General features: G+C 37.3%; 1 protein-coding gene and 1 non-coding gene across 5 annotated transcripts in view; both read left to right on the top strand.

Moving 5' to 3' along the window:
• The window catches only part of LOC143857729 (structural maintenance of chromosomes protein 2-1-like), a 66666-nt gene that overhangs the window by 27116 nt on the left and 19093 nt on the right, over positions 1–20457 (top strand). For all 4 annotated transcript variants that reach the window (XR_013238742.1, XR_013238741.1, XM_077368187.1 and 1 more), the window contains 9 exons: positions 9421–9517; positions 12796–12912; positions 13005–13223; positions 17206–17349; positions 17609–17776; positions 17878–18062; positions 18189–18282; positions 18378–18466; positions 18578–18803. Coding sequence is in view for 2 of the 4 variants with exons in the window: in XM_077368187.1 (XP_077224302.1) it covers positions 9421–9517; positions 12796–12912; positions 13005–13223; positions 17206–17349; positions 17609–17776; positions 17878–18062; positions 18189–18282; positions 18378–18466; positions 18578–18803 (1339 nt within the window). In the remaining 2 variants the exon portion in view is untranslated. The remainder of the gene's footprint in view (positions 1–9420; positions 9518–12795; positions 12913–13004; positions 13224–17205; positions 17350–17608; positions 17777–17877; positions 18063–18188; positions 18283–18377; positions 18467–18577; positions 18804–20457) is intronic.
• LOC143858334 (5S ribosomal RNA) lies at positions 9842–9959 on the top strand. The gene has a single exon (XR_013238914.1). It is a non-coding gene; the product is annotated as a 5S ribosomal RNA (ribosomal RNA).

Genomic DNA, 20457 nt, shown 5'->3' with positions numbered 1-20457 from the left:
ATGAAATTTCCATACATTCATTGGGCTTGTGGAAAACTCACTATAATGTTGGATTTCGACACTTGAACTCGTATTTATTTGTAGATTACTTTTCTTGCTCGTGGTATGAAATCTCCATACATTCATTGGGTTTTTGGAAAACTCACTATAATTTTGGATTTCGACACTTGAACTCGTACCCATCAATATACGTCAGAGCTCCTGAATATCTTCTGATTCGATGTGGAGAAGCTACCTTGGCCTTTTGTATTTTTGGAGGATTTTATGTTGAAGGAATTCCTCCTACACATGAGCACACATAAATTTTCTTTTTATCATGCATTGAAGGAACATGAAAAATGGGGACTAGTATATATATATATATATATATATATATATATATATATTGTTAGAGTATATGCCCTGAAAGGCCAGTAAAATGACATTTTCTAATCAATAAAGATTTATTTTATGACATGAATGGGTAATTATAATAATTAATGTGTGTGGTGTGCTTGTTTATTGACACATGTTCGTCCTTAGGTAGCATAGTAGAAATGCCTTCACAAATGATTCACAGATCCAAGGGAGCAAGGAGATATGGCATCTCGGTTCTATGCAAGCCTTAATAGTTCCTAGTTGGGAAGGAGACTATACATCTCTTTCTGTATACAACTAGCACCAGTCTTGCCTACATGCACGTGTCGTGAGGTGACTTATCTCGGTCATCTGAGTAGTGGACCCTAAGCAAGAAGAGTGGGTGCGACGATTGGGTCGCACAACCAAACCGGATCAAATAAAGATCAACTTGTGGACAAGGGAGTATAAAGTTGCTCTTTCAGTCAGGACCCTTCACATGTCCTTAGACTTGAGGGATCTTATTGGTCTGTCGGCCCGTTCTAGGGTCTTAGTTTATCTCATAGTGATTCTAGTTTAGAGTCACATTCGGATAGAGCTATATCCTAGAGCAAACCCTCGAGACCAATAGTCATACTCAATAAGGGATTCTTCGCCCTAAAATTTAGGGATTGACATCTACAATTTTGTCAGAGTGGTAGGCCTATTAATCAGCTTGGCCAAGCGGATTTGATAAAATGTTTATTGGAAAGTTTTATGAAACATTAAAAAGTTTTCAAAGGATTTTACAAATGTATTTGGAGACCGAACACCGCTTGACCAAAATGGTATACCAAGAGTGGGCCAAGGGGGTAAATGGTGTCCACCTTCCGTATGACTCAACTCAGTAGATGTAGTTATGAAGAAATAACTTGCACATACATGATGTGATTAAGGGTAACATTATCTGACGGCTATCTTCAGGGTTACGTCTCGATGGAGGCCACTGACTTAATGCGAGTGTAGTTTAACTACTGAGAAGATTGCATTGGGGCCCACCATAGGGTTCTGCAGGATCGACCGTCGGATCCCTGCGACGATCCCACTCATAACACGAATGACTCGATAACATCCAAACGGATCAGGGTTCCGCATCTTATGTAATTGCACGGATGGATATGATCCGTTAGATTAATATGGATATTAATTAACTATATATATATATATATGTTGATATGCATATCTTTGTTAAGTAAGTAACAAGAGACAATATGTAAGAACCGGTAAAAAAAATATATATATATAAATATAAAAATGGCCTCATAGGTGGGTAATCATCGGCCATTACTCATTTTCCCCAAGTTAATCGGGCATGAGGACATCTGGCATAATGGGGCGTACACGATTCGAACCCAAGTCTAAGCTAAGATTGAACGGCTTCCTACCACTAAGCCACCGCCCCAGATGTCAACAAAAACGGAATAGATATATATATATGTTAAAAATTTCCAATAGTCACTATTCACAATTACTATTCACAATAGTCACTATGCGAGATTACTATGCAGAAATACTATGCAAGTTCACTATTGAGATACACTATTTAAAAGTATTATTCACAGTAGGACCCACCGAGTACTATTCATAAGCGGGTCCCACATCAGCGGGCCCCATACAAGCAGGCCCCACATAAGCGGATCCAACACCAGTGGGTCCCACATCAGCGGGTCCCACACGAGCGGGCCCCACGACCAGCGGGTCCTACCACCAGCGGGACCCATCCCTAGTGGAAACGAAAATATCATCGCACCGACGAAAATAATAATAAAAAAATGCAAAAATACTATTGACCGACAAAATTAATAATAAAAAAATATTATTAACTATGCAAAATACTGTTAACCGACGAAAATAATAATTTAAAATAGTAAATAGTTTTTACTATGCAAAAGTACTATGCAAAAATACTATTGACCGACAGAAATAATAATTTAAAATAGTAAATAGTCTTTACTATGCAAAAAGTACTATGCAAAAAATGTCTATAAATAGAGGAGGAGGAGGAGAAGAAAAGGAGAAGAGAAGAGAAGAGAAGAGAAGAGAGAGAGAGAGAGGAAGAGAAGAGAAGAAAGAGAAAGAGGAAGAGAGAGAGAAGAAGGAAAAAGAAAATCCACTACCAAGTAAGTCTTTTATAATAGTCTCTCTTTCATGGTTGGTTCTACCACCTAAAATTATTTGAAAGCAATGATCTCTTTCAATGGTTGGTTCTACCACCTAAATTATTTAATGATCTCTTTCATGGTTGGTTCTACCACCTACCTATATTTTATTTGAAGTAATGGTTGGTTTTACCACCTATATGGATAAAGTAATGGTTGGTTCTACCACCTATATACTTAACGGTGAAATACTAGCATAGTAACCGTAAAGTAAACTTTATCAACTTATGGTGAAATGAATAGTGACATGATGGGGCCCACATAAATAGTGACATGATGGGGCCCACATAAATAGTGACATGCAGGGCCCACATAAATAGTGACATGATGGGGCCCACATAAATAGTAGCATGTGGGGCCCACATGAATAGTGAACACAGGGAACCTTATTTTAGGACATAAATGGACACAGAAAGGACAAGTGTTGTCTGTGTGATATTAAAAGGACCTAGACTAAAATAAGTTGACCTATTTCACTTATTTGCCTACAGGAGCCATCTCGTCCTACTGCGACTATAAGAAAAGGCAGGTGACAGCTAGACCTTGTCTTGTAATGGTATTCAATATAATTGTCTATGCAATGTAGCTCTGCTTATAAATTGCCTGATAAATACCTGCTTAGTGAATTTATACTCGCTTGCCTGGAATCAAATGAATTGAAATGAATGCTGGAATCAAATGAATTGAAATGAATGCAGGAAGAAAGGCAAAGGTAAGTAATTGCATACATGTTGCATACATGGGGGAGAGTGAAGGGGAACATAAGGGTGTGGTGGAATCATCCTGGGACCTAAGGTCCAAAGGCCAACGCGAGAAGCGTGTACTGCCTTTCGTTGGCAAACCAACCAAAAAGGGAAAGTATCCCCGAGGGATAGTATCCCCGGCTCGGCATTACATGCGAGACCGTAATCCAAGTCCATAACGTCACTGCCTTCAGACAGGGGTAGTGGTTAGCCGTGCGGCAAGGACACCGGCAGAAAAAAATAAAAGAAAATGAAAAAGTCAGAAAAGAACTGACAGAAAAATAAATGGGGGAAAAGCCGGATGTACCTGGGGAATGTGCTGTCTCATAATTATTGCATGCATAGCATACATTGAAATTATTGTCATTCCTTTTATTTATATTGCCATGGGCATTGTAATCTTTATTATATTGTTTCTAGACATTATTGAGGATGTGGATTATATTGTATGCACTGTTATTATTGTCTCTTTTACTTTGCTCGGTCTTTGGATGACCCTGCTTTGACGTTGATTCCTCCACCACAGGGGTTGAGGCATTAGATGGCGGAGCATTTGCAAATGAAGGAACCATGGGATAAGGGACTGTGTGATCAGAGAGTTCGTTCCTGGAGTCCTTGCATTTTGACGTCTTACGTCATGTATCATTTTTAAGTTGTAATAAGATTCTATCGGGATCGTCGTTGATGCTTGTATAAAAAAAAAAAAATATTTCCATGATTTTTACTTTCTTTTGCTCGTAGCGACACGACGGAAATCGGGTCGTTACAGTTGTGGTATCAGAGCCCGGGTTTACGGAAACCCTGGTGCTTGTGGGTTGTGTCGTTAAGTAGGGTTAGATAGCTAATAGGTGACATATGATGTGTCACATTTCAAGGGTAAACTGGAAAAAAAAAATAAAATTGATAGTGGTCCACCATCAAAGAACTTGTGCCCCCACTGTGGAAGGATTCACGTTGGGCAATGCTGGAGAAGAAGGGATTGCCCTAAGGCACCAGCCTTCATCCAAAACCGCCCACCTCCGCCACAATATCAACCGGTGCAAACAATCAGCAGAACCAGGGAAGAAGAAATCAGTACCGCCCTCTGACCCAAGATAAGAACGCACAGCCAGGAACTGAAAAGCGTTTCTTCGCCCTAATCAACGAGGTACAGGATGGGGCCTAATCAACGATGACAACGAGGTACAGGATGGGGCAACAGAAGGTCAGAAAACTTATTTATAAATTATGGATTATGGGAAACAAGGGAATTCATAGGAGTAAAATGTCTGCCTAGAATAGAAGATTAGTAGTATTTAAGAGGCAGTGCAGATTATAATGGATTTCACAAGACGTTGATTTCTAATCAAAATTAAGATTTACAAAGTAAAGGAGATGATCTTAAATTATCATGTGTCGAGATTCTGATTATCAAGATATCTAGGTTATGGGCGTAGGAATTTCGGGGACGAAATTTTTTTTAAGGGGGGTAGAATGTAAGAACCGGTAAAAAAAATATATATATATAAATATAAAAATGGCCTCATAGGTGGGTAATCATCGGCCATTACTCATTTTCCCCAAGTTAATCGGGCATGAGGACATCTGGCATAATGGGGCGTACACGATTCGAACCCAAGTCTAAGCTAAGATTGAACGGCTTCCTACCACTAAGCCACCGCCCCAGATGTCAACAAAAACGGAATAGATATATATATATGTTAAAAATTTCCAATAGTCACTATTCACAATTACTATTCACAATAGTCACTATGCGAGATTACTATGCAGAAATACTATGCAAGTTCACTATTGAGATACACTATTTAAAAGTATTATTCACAGTAGGACCCACCGAGTACTATTCATAAGCGGGTCCCACATCAGCGGGCCCCATACAAGCAGGCCCCACATAAGCGGATCCAACACCAGTGGGTCCCACATCAGCGGGTCCCACACGAGCGGGCCCCACGACCAGCGGGTCCTACCACCAGCGGGACCCATCCCTAGTGGAAACGAAAATATCATCGCACCGACGAAAATAATAATAAAAAAATGCAAAAATACTATTGACCGACAAAATTAATAATAAAAAAATATTATTAACTATGCAAAATACTGTTAACCGACGAAAATAATAATTTAAAATAGTAAATAGTTTTTACTATGCAAAAGTACTATGCAAAAATACTATTGACCGACAGAAATAATAATTTAAAATAGTAAATAGTCTTTACTATGCAAAAAGTACTATGCAAAAAATGTCTATAAATAGAGGAGGAGGAGGAGAAGAAAAGGAGAAGAGAAGAGAAGAGAAGAGAAGAGAGAGAGAGAGAGGAAGAGAAGAGAAGAAAGAGAAAGAGGAAGAGAGAGAGAGAAGAAGGAAAAAGAAAATCCACTACCAAGTAAGTCTTTTATAATAGTCTCTCTTTCATGGTTGGTTCTACCACCTAAAATTATTTGAAAGCAATGATCTCTTTCAATGGTTGGTTCTACCACCTAAATTATTTAATGATCTCTTTCATGGTTGGTTCTACCACCTACCTATATTTTATTTGAAGTAATGGTTGGTTTTACCACCTATATGGATAAAGTAATGGTTGGTTCTACCACCTATATACTTAACGGTGAAATACTAGCATAGTAACCGTAAAGTAAACTTTATCAACTTATGGTGAAATGAATAGTGACATGATGGGGCCCACATAAATAGTGACATGATGGGGCCCACATAAATAGTGACATGCAGGGCCCACATAAATAGTGACATGATGGGGCCCACATAAATAGTAGCATGTGGGGCCCACATGAATAGTGAACACAGGGAACCTTATTTTAGGACATAAATGGACACAGAAAGGACAAGTGTTGTCTGTGTGATATTAAAAGGACCTAGACTAAAATAAGTTGACCTATTTCACTTATTTGCCTACAGGAGCCATCTCGTCCTACTGCGACTATAAGAAAAGGCAGGTGACAGCTAGACCTTGTCTTGTAATGGTATTCAATATAATTGTCTATGCAATGTAGCTCTGCTTATAAATTGCCTGATAAATACCTGCTTAGTGAATTTATACTCGCTTGCCTGGAATCAAATGAATTGAAATGAATGCTGGAATCAAATGAATTGAAATGAATGCAGGAAGAAAGGCAAAGGTAAGTAATTGCATACATGTTGCATACATGGGGGAGAGTGAAGGGGAACATAAGGGTGTGGTGGAATCATCCTGGGACCTAAGGTCCAAAGGCCAACGCGAGAAGCGTGTACTGCCTTTCGTTGGCAAACCAACCAAAAAGGGAAAGTATCCCCGAGGGATAGTATCCCCGGCTCGGCATTACATGCGAGACCGTAATCCAAGTCCATAACGTCACTGCCTTCAGACAGGGGTAGTGGTTAGCCGTGCGGCAAGGACACCGGCAGAAAAAAATAAAAGAAAATGAAAAAGTCAGAAAAGAACTGACAGAAAAATAAATGGGGGAAAAGCCGGATGTACCTGGGGAATGTGCTGTCTCATAATTATTGCATGCATAGCATACATTGAAATTATTGTCATTCCTTTTATTTATATTGCCATGGGCATTGTAATCTTTATTATATTGTTTCTAGACATTATTGAGGATGTGGATTATATTGTATGCACTGTTATTATTGTCTCTTTTACTTTGCTCGGTCTTTGGATGACCCTGCTTTGACGTTGATTCCTCCACCACAGGGGTTGAGGCATTAGATGGCGGAGCATTTGCAAATGAAGGAACCATGGGATAAGGGACTGTGTGATCAGAGAGTTCGTTCCTGGAGTCCTTGCATTTTGACGTCTTACGTCATGTATCATTTTTAAGTTGTAATAAGATTCTATCGGGATCGTCGTTGATGCTTGTATAAAAAAAAAAAAATATTTCCATGATTTTTACTTTCTTTTGCTCGTAGCGACACGACGGAAATCGGGTCGTTACACAATAAGATAATTTTTTGAAGACAAATTGGAGTTGAAATAACTCCCATTGGATGTGAGTTATTAATTAATTAAATTGTTAATTTATTATTTAATTATTATACATTATTATGTATTATAAATTTGATTAATAATAAGCATAATAATGTGGAATCCAAATGAGGATAGTTATTCCTAAACCGGTTTTGCAAAAGTTGCGGAATTGGAACGGAATTGGGAATTGGGATAGGACTACACATTTGGATAAGGTTTGTGGGGCCCACCACACTCCCAAATCAGTTGGAGAGCTGGGGAAAAGAGTTCCAATTGTTCAAAGACTTTGAGTTGCATTCAAATTCCTTGTTGGATAAGAATTGCTAAATTGTAGGATCTACAAAGCAAGCAATTTGTTTCCAACACCAATTCTTATGAGATAAGGCCACAAGGGCTGGAGAGAGACTTCATACATTGTCTCCCATGTATCTACGGTGTCCCCACATAGCCTTGGACGTTTGGGAGAGTCCCAATGGCTCGAGGAGTCTCAATTCAAGTTTGTTTCTCAATTGGATAGGAATTGGGAGAGAGAAATAAGGATTTATCAAACCAAAACTCTACTTTATATATAGGAGGGAGGGCTGAACGAAATTTTGAAGAAGGAATACTCCAAATTTGTTCTCCCTTGCTTCCCCCACCCCTTGGAAACTCGTTTTCCATTTCTCTCTCTCTCTCTCTCTCTCTTCCAATTGAAATAGTTTCAAAGAGAAAGACTTCCAATCAATTTCTCTATTCTCTACCATAAGTGTACTGATTAGATCAGACCTTAATGAGGTGAATAAGAGTTATTTACATCCACAATAGTCCGAGCAAAGAAAAAGAATCCATCGGTTCAACTTGCGGGGTTCACGACTTTCTGACTAATCGCAACCGTTCGAGGAGTAGATCAAGCAGCGTGGTCCATTATTTATTCTTCAAAGAGGTATTTCTTTATGTTTTATTAACATAATTATCTAATCTAGACTCTAGGATCTTGTGCAATTGCAAGATCGAAAAGAAAAATTTAAAGTTCTATGTGATTTTTGTTTCGCTGCGCATAACGATCTTGCCGGAAGGGGATTACCTTCCTTCATATATATATATATATATATATATATATATATATATATATATATTTGTGAGCTTGAAGATGGGCTTGCACTAGTTCTATAAACTAATATCCTTAATCATTGAGTGGATTTTCATAGCCATTACATATGCTCAATCATTGAATGGGTCTTCTTAATTGGTGAACTAAAATGTGCTGAATCATTGTATAGATCTTCATACTTGATAAACACCACCCTCCAAAGGTCTCACTCTGTTTTGGAGGCATAGATGTTTGTCTTGTATTGTTTTTTGGTTTTATATCTGAAGTGTCTATGCTATGTTCAACACCGATTTTTGCTTTGTATTGAATCGTTATTGGACATAGATTTTTGAATTGCCATATATGTGATTTTAGAGAGTGGAATGACATTGATGTTGAATTTGAGTTAGAAGTAAATGCCTTAGGATATGATGCTTTTCATTTTAGGATTAGATTTGCACAAGATTTTAATATTTAAGGAATTTATCTATTAATGCTCAATGTTGGACTGTAAGTATGCTTTCCTTCTTTTCCAAATCCTAGAGTTTTGCCTTGAATCAAGTATTGGTTTCACATAGAATCAGAATTATGTCCTCTGCATGCAAGTAATTTTTGGATTTAAGGTTGAATTTTAACGTACTAGGACCCTAATATGCTGAAAAGGTGGAGATGATTGGGAAATATAAGTTTTGCACACAAAAAATTATATCCTTTTGAAAAATTCCTAAAAAAAAGTGTCAGTGAGGATCCCTATCTGTCTTGCTTTTGTATCATAAAGCTTTATGAGGGGAAATGCATGTGACTACCTCCTTGTCATGCTATTTACATTGCTAATAAAGTTACAAATATTACGAACTAAACTTCCTACATCATGTAATAAAATGGCAGTTAAGAATGTTACAAAAGATACCATTTTAAAAAAGAAATGAACGATACAAAAGATGACAACATTGCTCTTGTTTATTCTTTTGTCCTTGCCATATCTCCTACTTTTCTTCTATGATAGTTCCTTATTTTCTTGCCTAAACTACTATTTTGAACTGAATATTTTTTAAGTGTTTTCACTTTCTTAATAAATAATTTGCTAATTCAATATCTTGTGCTTGTAGAAATGGTGGGGGGTTATTAAGGCAACTTCATGCCTTGGCAGAGGCTGAATCAAAACATCGCATTCACCAAAAGAGGTTATCAGATATTGAAGACAAGGTTTGCTCTTAGATTATTGGTTGTCGCTTTGTTTACGTAGTCTGCCTATTACTAATTAAACGTTAATATATTCTACACAGTTCTCTACTTGGCAATTTGATGGCATTTTTGCTATCAATATTTTAAATATGTTATCTTTATTGTGTATGTTATCTTCTAACGATGAAGTCATTGTGCATCTCAAGTATGTGGTGTAGGACAACTTGGGGGTAAGATTGAAGAACAAAGGGAATGAGACTGTCCCAATTGTTTAAATTTTGTTAAGGCCTTTTAATGGTTTCTCTAAGGCTCAAGAATCAAGAATAGGGTCAATGAATGGTTTTTGGGTGCGATCATACCGGCACAAATGCACTGGATCCCATCAGAACTCCGAAGTTAAGTGTGCTTAGGCGAGATAGTACTAAGATGGGTGACCTCCTGGGAAATCCTTGTGTTGCACCGCTGTCACTTTTTGAAAGTCACCGTACTTTTTTTAAAATTTTTGAATGGTTGCAAGAAACAGTTGGTTGTTTTTTGAATATTTGGGAGAACCTGCACATGAAATGAAATCCCCTTTTGGCTCTCCCCTAAGGTGACAGAAACCATAGGGAGGGGAGCTGGCCGCCTCTCTCTACTGGTCTCTCTCTCGCTCTCTCTGTCTCCAGCTCTCTCTCTCTCTCTCTATCTCTTCAGATCTCTGTCCCTCTCTATTCAGATCTCTCACTCTCTCTCACTCTCTCTTTAGATCTCTCTCGCCCTCTCTCTTTTTCTCAGATATGTCTCTCTCCCTCCCTCTCTCTCTCTCTCTCTCTCTCTCTCTCTCTCTGTCTCCAGCTCTCTCTCTCTCTCTATCTCTTCAGATCTCTGTCCCTCTCTATTCAGATCTCTCACTCTCTCTTTAGATCTCTCTCGCCCTCTCTCTTTTTCTCAGATATGTCTCTCTCCCTCCCTCTCTCTCTCTCTCTCTCTCTCTCTCTCTCTCTCTCTCAGACACACAGCTGTGATGTTGGCCGGAGCTGGAGTCGTTCCTCCATGGAGGCCGGATTTGGAGTCATGGAAGCCGGATCTGGAGGGTGACTCTCCTGTAGTGGCCTCATGGAAGGCCGTGGGTGGTTGTGGAAGGCCCGTGGGTTTTCAAATTTGGCAATGGGTTGCCGGATCTGATTGTAGGAGGCTGTGGGTTCCGGACTCAATACCATGAGGTAGTCTGAAGTTGGGCTTGGTGGCCAACGGTAATGGAGGTTGCCGGGTTTTGACTTTTTGGGGTTAGTGGAAGTAGGAAATGGAGGGGATGGTGGTAGAAACAACTATATTGCCAGATTTAATGGGGGTTTGCCGGAGCTTGGTGGTGGTGCAAGGTGGAGGCCGCCGGAGATCGGGTGGTGAAGATGGGTTGGTGGCTATCTGCACGGTTAGGGCGCACGATAGCTCTAGGTCTTCGAGCGGGATTTTTGAAAACCGAATTCGCCAGCTGGAATGTGGTGGATAAGTCTATGTGGTTTGGCAGACATGGATCTTGCTTGATGGGGCCCACAAATTTGGCAATTTTTGGCACTTTTTGTTTGGATTCGTTACAATTTAGGCTTTTGGGTAATGTAATGGGGAATGGGGATGGGTAGCATATAACGATTATGTAAGCTAATCCTACTGTATGTAGGGGGTGGTAATGTTGTAGACTGTTAGGGGACTTGTCCCTTATTTGGCACGCTTTGGAATAATAAATGTCAATTAAAAAAAGAAGAAATGAGTAGGGTCAAGGAAACAATGATAGTCGAAGGATCTAAAAATTAATTTTTGGATTAAGAATTAACTTGCAAGAGTAGCAAGTGGCCCTGATAATAGGGAGAGATCCGATCTTTGGTTGACTCTTTAAATTGGATATGAGATAGAGGACGGTGAAAGATATTATATCTAGAAATCAACCAGATCTGATCGTTGATCAAATAGATCTGCCCAATCAAAGTTTTCATTGAGTTTTGAAATTTTTAGAAAACTGGGTTTTGGTGTGATACATATCTAGGGTATTTTTTCTAAGGGTCTACGGTTAGAATTTAAAATTTGAGTATCTAGGAATCACTTCATTGACCCTTGGATTTCGAAAACCAAAAGGGACTGGATTTATGGTACAAAACCCAATGAAAATTGGGAAGATAATGAAAAAGAAAATTAGGATGAAAGAACAGGGATGGAGTAAGGATAGTAGAGAGAAGATTTTGGGTTTTTTTTTTTTTTGATTCTTAGCTAAAATTTAGAGAGGATATGAAGTATCGCACTTCTTTCTAAAGAATCACTCCTTTGATCTTCAATGAAATCACATCACACTATAAATCTGCAAGGCATTGCCCCTTTAATAGTTCCTAGCATCACTAAGAAGAGAGGGTCAATCATGCCTACAATGATCTAATTGTCATTCATTCCATCATAAATATGGCTATGTAACGACCCAAATCTGACGGGTCGCTACGAGCAACAAAACTTGTTAGAGATCACTATGTTTTTAATGCTAACTACTAACATGTCCACATGAATCTTATTCCAAAGTTTTAAGATAATCCATTTACATGAGTTCCATATTCAAAGGATGGAAATAAAGAGTGCAAAAACTTAAAGTTCCATCTACTATATGAAAACTAAGAAATTAAAACATGAGAGATTGACGTGGCTCGTCATCTCCTCCAAATGAATCGCTTCCATTGCCCACCCCCACGACTTAGGTCTCTTCATTTGCAAACTCTCATTTTTCCATGTTCTCCAATCCTGATGATAAAACTGGGTGAGAACAACAGGATCACATAACGACTCAAATGAGTAGTGGAATTCAATAAAGAGACAGCTCTAGAAAAATATCTATCAATTTGACAAATTGAATGTATAGGATGAATCATGTGAAAACAAAAAACAAGAAAATCCTGTAGTTTAAAATAGAGCGATGAAATCTATCAAGATTTACCGAACAAGTTTTATGTTTTTCCCCAAGGTTTGTCAATTGAAACGTTCTTTCAAATGAATAAGGGCAGAATTTCGATCGTAAGATAAGTAGTCTTTTTTTAGCAGTATAGTGGCTAATGGATTTTCGAGACCTAGATGGAGCTGTACACATTTTATCAACATATCAGTTTTGTCATTAGTGTCAAGATTCCAACTGCCATAAACTTTTATTTGTACTTTTGTTTTCTATTTTTGCACATTAGTCTTCTCTTAGTTCTGGTATTGAGGTCTATGTACTGTATACATCCTATAATCAGTACTCCCATTTCTATTTCAAATGTAGTGTTTGGTTTTGATTTTTTTTGTTGCAGATTATGCAGCTTCTGCCGCTTCAGAAAAAGTTCATGAACCTTAAATCACAGTTGGAACTTAAAGCTTATGAACTTTCTCTCTTTGAAAGCAGAGCTGAGCAAAATGAGCATCATAAGGTTAGTGCATCAACTAAAAGTTCATTTCGTAGAGTTGGATATTCATGCTGGCTATTTTTTACTAAGATATTACTTTTTCATTTGCATCGTAGCTTGCTGAATTTGTAAGAAAGATAGAGGAGGAGCTTGATGAAGCAAACCTGGAAGCAAAAGAAAAGCAACTTGTGTATGAAAACTATGGATCTACTGTGTCATCGCTTGAAAAATCAATCAAAGAACAAGGTAATAATCGAGAAGGCAGGCTGAAAGACTTGGATAAAAAGATTAAAACAGTAAAAGCTCAGATGCAATCAGCTTCGAAGGATCTCAAGGTAGGATATATATTTTTTAAATTGCTCGTGTACAAAAAAACTTTTATTAAGAGATGTGCTTATTTCTTTTTATTTTTGAAGCATGCTTATTCTTCAGCTATCCATCCTTTTTTTTAATCTATTGACTGGTCATTCTTCTCATCTAGTAAGGTTTCTGTATCCACATTTGGAAGATGATTAAGACCATTATTTAATTTTGTTGAAATTCCCGAAGTATAAATTTTTTATAGCCCATCTTCACCAAGTTCGGCGTGTTGCAATGCTCATTGAGCTGATTTCAATGAGATTCTTAAACCCCAATCTCACGGCTTGATCCACGCTGATTTCAATGAGACTCTTAAGCCCTGATCTGACAGCTTGATTAGAACTTATCTCATTTGAAGTTTTTATCCACTCATCTTTTGATCTTGGTCCTTTAAAAACTGTTCTGCAATCTGTTATAAATCGCCCCTCCATATCTTCAGCATTGGGATCATCCTAGTGAATGCTCTTGCACTATGGATGGTGACTAATGGGTCTTAAAACTGCTATGTATCTGATGGTATGGAAGCACCATTATTTTTTTTTTGTTGACATATTACCAATTTCTATTTTTGTATGACCGGTCATACAACATTTTGTAACAAAGCGATTTAGAAACAACTCTAGGAATATAAAATCACAAAACTTTAAGCCAATACCTTTTTGTACAAGGTTTTTGGCTCCTCACAATAAAATTCAGCCATAAATACCCAAGAAAATAAGAAATAAGAACAATATTTTCAAAGGTGAAGAAACTGAGGTAGCGATAAAGAAAAACATGATGGGGACATCAACAATGGGCGTGGATTCAAGGTTTACAAGCGTTGACGTGGGAGAGACTGATGGTGGAGACTTTAGCATGGGCCTCAGACATGGGTGTCTTTTTTATATTATTTATTTTCTATTTTCGTCATTTTATGTGTACCCTACTTTTAAGCATCAAATTTCATCCGTTTGGCGTGTTTTTGGTATTATTAGAAAGGCTTTTCAACTGCCTATCTAATGAGCCCAAGATCACATGATTTGGATGTGATGTGAACAAGTTATGAGTGTTTTTAGGAAATAATATACGTCTATTACGGGATTACAATTTTAGGTTAGTTTTTAACTTTATTTAGTTTATTTTGGATTAGATGAATGGTTGAGATTAGTTCTTAAAGTTATCTTCTAGGGTTTGTTTTCTTATAAATGCATCTTATGAAAGCAATGTAAGGGACTTTTTGAATATTGAATAGAATTGACGTTTTGCTTGAAGCCAGAAATTTGGGCTTTCTTCTTCTTCTTGTGGTTTGGACCCATCTTCTCTCATCTATTCTCTTCTATTTCTTCAATTAAATCAGCACAAACAAGGCAAGGTTTTAAATCTCGATTTCAGTTATCAGTGAAACCGAAATGTCTCGGTTTCGATACGAAATCTTGTAAAAATTTCACCAAAATTTCAGTGAAATTTCCGAAATTTTCAAAATTTCGGGTGAAAATTTGTACTTCACCAAAGTGCTTCCAAAACGTTTCAGCGAAGTTTGGTATTTTTCCAACTCAATGTGAATTTCGTTTCGTTTTCCACGAAACCGAAATATTTCGGCCGAAACAAAACGTTTCGGCCGAAATTTAAAACCATGAAACAAGGTTAGTAAACTAGATTTTCTATTTTCTTTGTTCTTGAACCATAAAACTAGAAAAAACTATTGCATGTTCGTACCCTTCTCAAGCCCGGAAACCCTTTTAGAGATCCATAGCCTAAACCTACTATCTAAGTTATAAATTCTGTTTTGTTCGCCGTTTCGTTTTGGCTACCGGAATGAAGCGTTTCGGTGTTTCGTCCGTTTCGTTCTAAACTTTTCGTCCCGCTACGATGAGGGAAACTTTTGTTAATAGTTAAAAATATGAAAAAATAAAGAAATAAAAATCAGAAATTCTGAGAAAAATGGAAGAAACAACTAATTGAACAAAATATGTAGAAGATCCAACATTTACTTTAAAAAAATCACTATCAGCTAAAATGCCTATGTTGACCAGCATGTTGACCAGTGTTGACCAGTGCGTTGACCAGTGCTTGACAAGATGAAATTTTTTTAGAGACCTAATTATGAGACTTTTTGGCGGACTTTTGGGATTTAATAATGTTTGGACATGATAGATTTTATGAATTTTTAAAATTAGAAAAATACCCCATCGTTTGGAAGTTAGGATTTTGACCCGACCCTTTTTTTTTGAATTTTGTACTAGAATTGGAAAGTTGACTTTTTATCCTTTTAGATTTGGGTCTTGAAACTATTTTTAATAGATCCAAATGGGGGTATTCCTTTATTTACATATAAATCTTTAGTAAATGGACAATAAATATTAGGAAGAAGAAGACTTTACATGTAAATAGTAAAGACATTTACTTAAATGACTTTACATGTTAATATTAGGAAGAAGAAGAAGAAGAAGAAGAAGAGAGAACCAAGAAGAAGAAACTTCTTCTATTTTCATTGTGATCGGGGTCGTAGGGTCGGTCGATCAGGGTCGTATGGTCGGTCGATCGTCGATTCCAAAAATTGAGTTTTTCAAGTATTTTTTAGGGTTTCTTTTGCAATCCTTTTGGGTTCTCTCGTGGACATTAAAAACATCAATTTTAGGGGTCCAAGAGCGTGTGCATTGATAGAGAAAACATCAAGAGTGTTAGAGATACAACCTATAATCGGATTTTACACCTCTTGAGTCTTCTCTTGAACATGATCTTCAATGAGCTCCGTTCGATGCCTGACTTGGTTGAGATCTTCAAATCTTCACTCCATCTTCAAAACCCCCCTAGGGCAGGTGTTGCACATGGATGATTAACCCTTTAAGTTGGAGGCCACTCGACTTCTAGTTTGTGCTGAGGTTGCCTCCATCCGTCGTGAAATTTTGCTGAATATTTTATGTTTTGATTTCGTAGACGACCCCCACCCCCACGCCCCCTCTCTCTCAGTCTCAGTCTACCGTCATAGTATCCTTCAGCCATGCATTGTTTTGAACATGCTTCTTCAAATAAAGTTATTATAACTGGCCGGTATCATGCATTTTATAGTCTCAACTCCTTTATCCGTATAATACTCATCTTTTGTTCCACATTCAACCACAAATCATTCAAAGCTGTCCTCATTCCCATGCTTGTCATAGTCCCTTGCAAAGCCTTGATTTTCCTTGGACCATTCATTTTCATGGTCATTAGGATTTCATACAATTCTCAGTCATTTATGTTATCTTCCGCGATACATTTTAAATCTCTAGATCTATTCACCTTATTTGAACATGGGCTATCTTTAATCTTCATGTGAATTCGAATTTTAGTCCAATCACCTTCATTTATTATATTGAAATTCTTATTTCTGGTCTATTTTTAACCCCATATTGGATCATAATCGACATGTTTATTTTCCAATGTTCAATTATCTATATTTCATTCGACCCAAAGAGTGCATCACTTCATCCCCCTTTTGGCACTACATCAATCAAATTTAAGTTCACGTTTAATTCAACTCCCCCCGTCCCCCAGGAACAGAATTTACTTTGATGCAAGGAAAAAAAATTACTCGTGTAACATCGCAAATTATAAGAAAGCACATGTAATTGATAGTTGCTACTTGTATTAGTCACTTAAGTTACTTTAATTAATAAATTAAATGGCCATCCTATCTTCTCCCATTCTATTTCTCAATTCTTTGAGCTTGCACATGGTTGAGCTACAATTAACATTGCTCACTTAGCTAAAACAGTCTGCTTCATATTTCCTAAACCACTAGAGCTCTTGCATGCATTGAAACTGAATACAACCGCTGAACTGCATCATCATTCAATCAAATTTTTTTCTGGCTTAAATTTCTTTTGTGAAGTAATGTTTCATAGACAAGAAACAAACTGATTTCATGCTGGTTGTATGATTTTAATGACTATTCCATGCTTATTCACATCATTATGACTTGTTTTGGCATGATAGTGGGGACATGAGAATGAAAGAGAAAAGCTTATTATGGAAAAAGATGCATTAATTGAAGAGAACACGTCCTTGGGGAGCCAGTTGGCCTCTTTACAGGCACAGATTAACAGTCTCACTGTAGATGTAGAGAGCCACACAAGCAAGGTATGCAACATATCTTTGAGAAAATCTTTTGCTGTGTTCAAAACATTGATTTGAATTTCGGTTTCTACCAAAACGGACTGAATTTTTTTTTTTTTGCAAATTTCGGTCATTTTGGCTGAAATTATTACAATTTTGGTCAAAATGACCTAGTTTCGGCCGAAATTGTAACCGAAATCCGAAATTTAAATGATTTCGGACCCAACCGAGATTTATAACAACGGTTCAAAAACATAGCTGTTTTTAACTCTTCTTTTTCCAGGTTAGTTCCATAAAGAAGGAATATGATCAGGCTCAGTCTGAGCTTAATTTGAGTCGTTCAAAGATGAAAGAATGTGATTCCCAGATTAGCTGCATGGTTAAGGACCAGCAGAAGCTCCAACATAAACTTAGTGACGCTAATGTGGGGAGGAAGAAACTGGAAAATGAGGTACTAAGAGTAGTTATTCCTAGGAATTCTATGTAAAATGCTTGGCCTAGAAGTAATGATTTCTTATCTGTAGATGTATTTTTTTTCACATTTTTTAATAGGTGAAACGGGTGGAGATGGAACAGAAAGACTGCTCTTCCAAAGTAGATAAACTACTTGAGAAACATAGCTGGATTGGAACTGAGAAACAATTATTTGGAAAAAGTGGGACAGATTATGATTTCTCTTCTCGCGACCCTCATAAACTTAGGGAAGAATTGGAAAAGCTACAAGTTGAACAATCTGGGTATGTGATTTTCTTATTTTGCTTCTTGCACTATTCATTTGATGTATATAGAGTTTTTGCTCTTTTCATGTGTTCTTTTTCCTCATAAGGTATATGATTTTTGGTCATTTTCTTTTTTTCTTGAAGCCTTGAGAAGAGGGTCAACAAAAAAGTTATGGCAATGTTTGAGAAAGCGGAAGATGAATACAACAACTTAATATCAAAGAAAAATATCATCGAGGTACATTTCTGTCGACACCACTTGAAAGAGTATCTTCTTATCTAATTGTTCTTGTCAGATACTGTTTGTTATTTATTGCAACTCGTCTTTCATAGAATGACAAGTCAAAAATCAAGAATGTGATTGAAGAGCTAGATGAAAAGAAAAAGGAAACGTTAAAAGTTACGTGGGTTAAAGTGAACAAGTGAGTTCTCAGATCTAAAGCAAGCGATTTTTAATGTAATTATTTATTTTACTTTTATGTGTTTGGTAATTCATATTTCAATTTGATTTTCTATTCAAATCTTCTTTACAGTGATTTTGGATCTATCTTTTCTACCCTATTACCGGGCACGATGGCTAAGCTTGAACCTCACGAGGGATGCACTTTCTTAGATGGTCTTGAGGTTCGTGTTGCATTTGGAGGTGTATGGAAGCAGTCATTATCAGAACTTAGTGGCGGTCAGCGATCTCTTCTTGCACTTTCGCTTATCTTGGCATTGCTTCTCTTCAAACCAGCTCCTCTATATATACTAGATGAGGTATTAGAATTATTTCTTTCTGTACATAAATATTTTAATGTGTTTCATGTTCAATTTTCTATCCATTGTTTTTGTGGGTTATCCGGTGATTTTAGAATTCCTGATCTGTTCTCCCCTTCATGTCATGTTTACCTGCAAAATCAATATTCAACTCAGCATTTTATTGTGGCATTATGTGTGTGGAAGGTTGCTGACCTATGTTAAATGGATTCTTCTAAATGGGAAGAGAATCCGTGTCCGACACACCTCGGATTCCAATACTTCAGGATCCCCTAAGACACCTCGGAATCTCTTTTATATGCTTTTTCTGAATATCACGACCACAACTTTACAATTACCACGCCTTTTGAGTTTTACCCATCCTAATAGTAAGTTTCTTAAATTGAAATAAAGATTTATATCTACTTAACCTTTTCAATATATTACTTATTATAAGCATATTATTATATAAAAAAGGGCGTCCAGTGCACGAGGCTCCTGCCATTGCGGGATCTGGGGAGGGCTAGTTTTATATGCAGCCTTACCCTGCTTTGCAGAGAGGCTGTTTCCGTGAATTGAACCCGTGACAACCAGGTCACAATGGACCAACCTTACCGTTGCGCCAAGGCTCGCCCTCTTATAAGCATATTATTATATAAAAAATAAAATTTGAGAATTGGTTAAAATATTTTGGCAAATCCACGAATATTTCTTTTCGAGGTTTGCCGAATCTGACACTCGATACCCGTGTCGGATCCCGACACTCGTATCCGTACTGATGCATCATAGTTGCTGAGTGAATCTGCCATTTTTATGAATTCAGTATAGTTAGTTGGCTTTGTATTGGATTGTGTCATCCTTCCAGTTTATCTTTATCCTCTATTTAAATGGGTCAGCAATGCTTTTGAGAAAACGCGAGGCAGCCGAATTTGGAAGCAAAAGAATCTAGCCATATTGAACTGCTTAGTTTGGAGCTTTTTCTTCTAGTTCAAAAGTTTTGTTGTAATTATTTCCTTCTCATATACCCAACTTGACCTGTTCGACCATACAATCTCTAGAATTTTGCAGCTTTCTAGACTCTTATAACAAACAATTGATAAATTTCTTTGTTACTCTTAAAGAGATTGAAATGATTTGATAAACATTTGAAATCTTTGTTAGGGGTACTGCGTAAAACATGGACATAGAGAATTTGTGTTGGCCAGTTCTGCAAAATTAAGCTATAAGAGGAGCACCGTGTATAAAGATGCTTGAAATACAGGTGGAAGGCTGTATACTCCTCCTATTAGTCCAATATTACCTGATGCCTCCAAAGAGACAAGGCTGTACACTCCTTAAGGGGAGTAATATGCTTGTGTATGTTTTTTTGCATGGAAATTATTTTGTAAAAGGAGTTGTTGGTTTCAGACAATTCAGACTCGTGCATGTTACCAGTTTCTTCAGCGTACGTGTGTGAATATCGAAAAGTATGCCTTCCCGTATTGACATTATTTTGTAACAGGGGTTGTTGGTTTCAGACAATTCAGACTCATGTCCACGTTACCAGTTTCTTCAGAATATATGTGCAAATATACCAAATTGTTTGTTACCTTTCCTTTACGAGGGGCATGCTTGACATGGCTGCGCATGTTATACTAAAGTATTCATGTGAAATTGATTAAAACAGAGCATTTTA

Source organism: Tasmannia lanceolata, unplaced genomic scaffold (assembly GCF_043159265.1).
Source record: "Tasmannia lanceolata isolate RefF3 unplaced genomic scaffold, GAP_Taslan_0.1 ptg000025l, whole genome shotgun sequence".
NCBI classification, from domain to species: domain Eukaryota; kingdom Viridiplantae; phylum Streptophyta; class Magnoliopsida; order Canellales; family Winteraceae; genus Tasmannia; species Tasmannia lanceolata.
The sequence above is the reverse complement of the archived record's forward strand: the minus strand, read 5'-3'. Positions and strand labels throughout refer to the sequence as shown.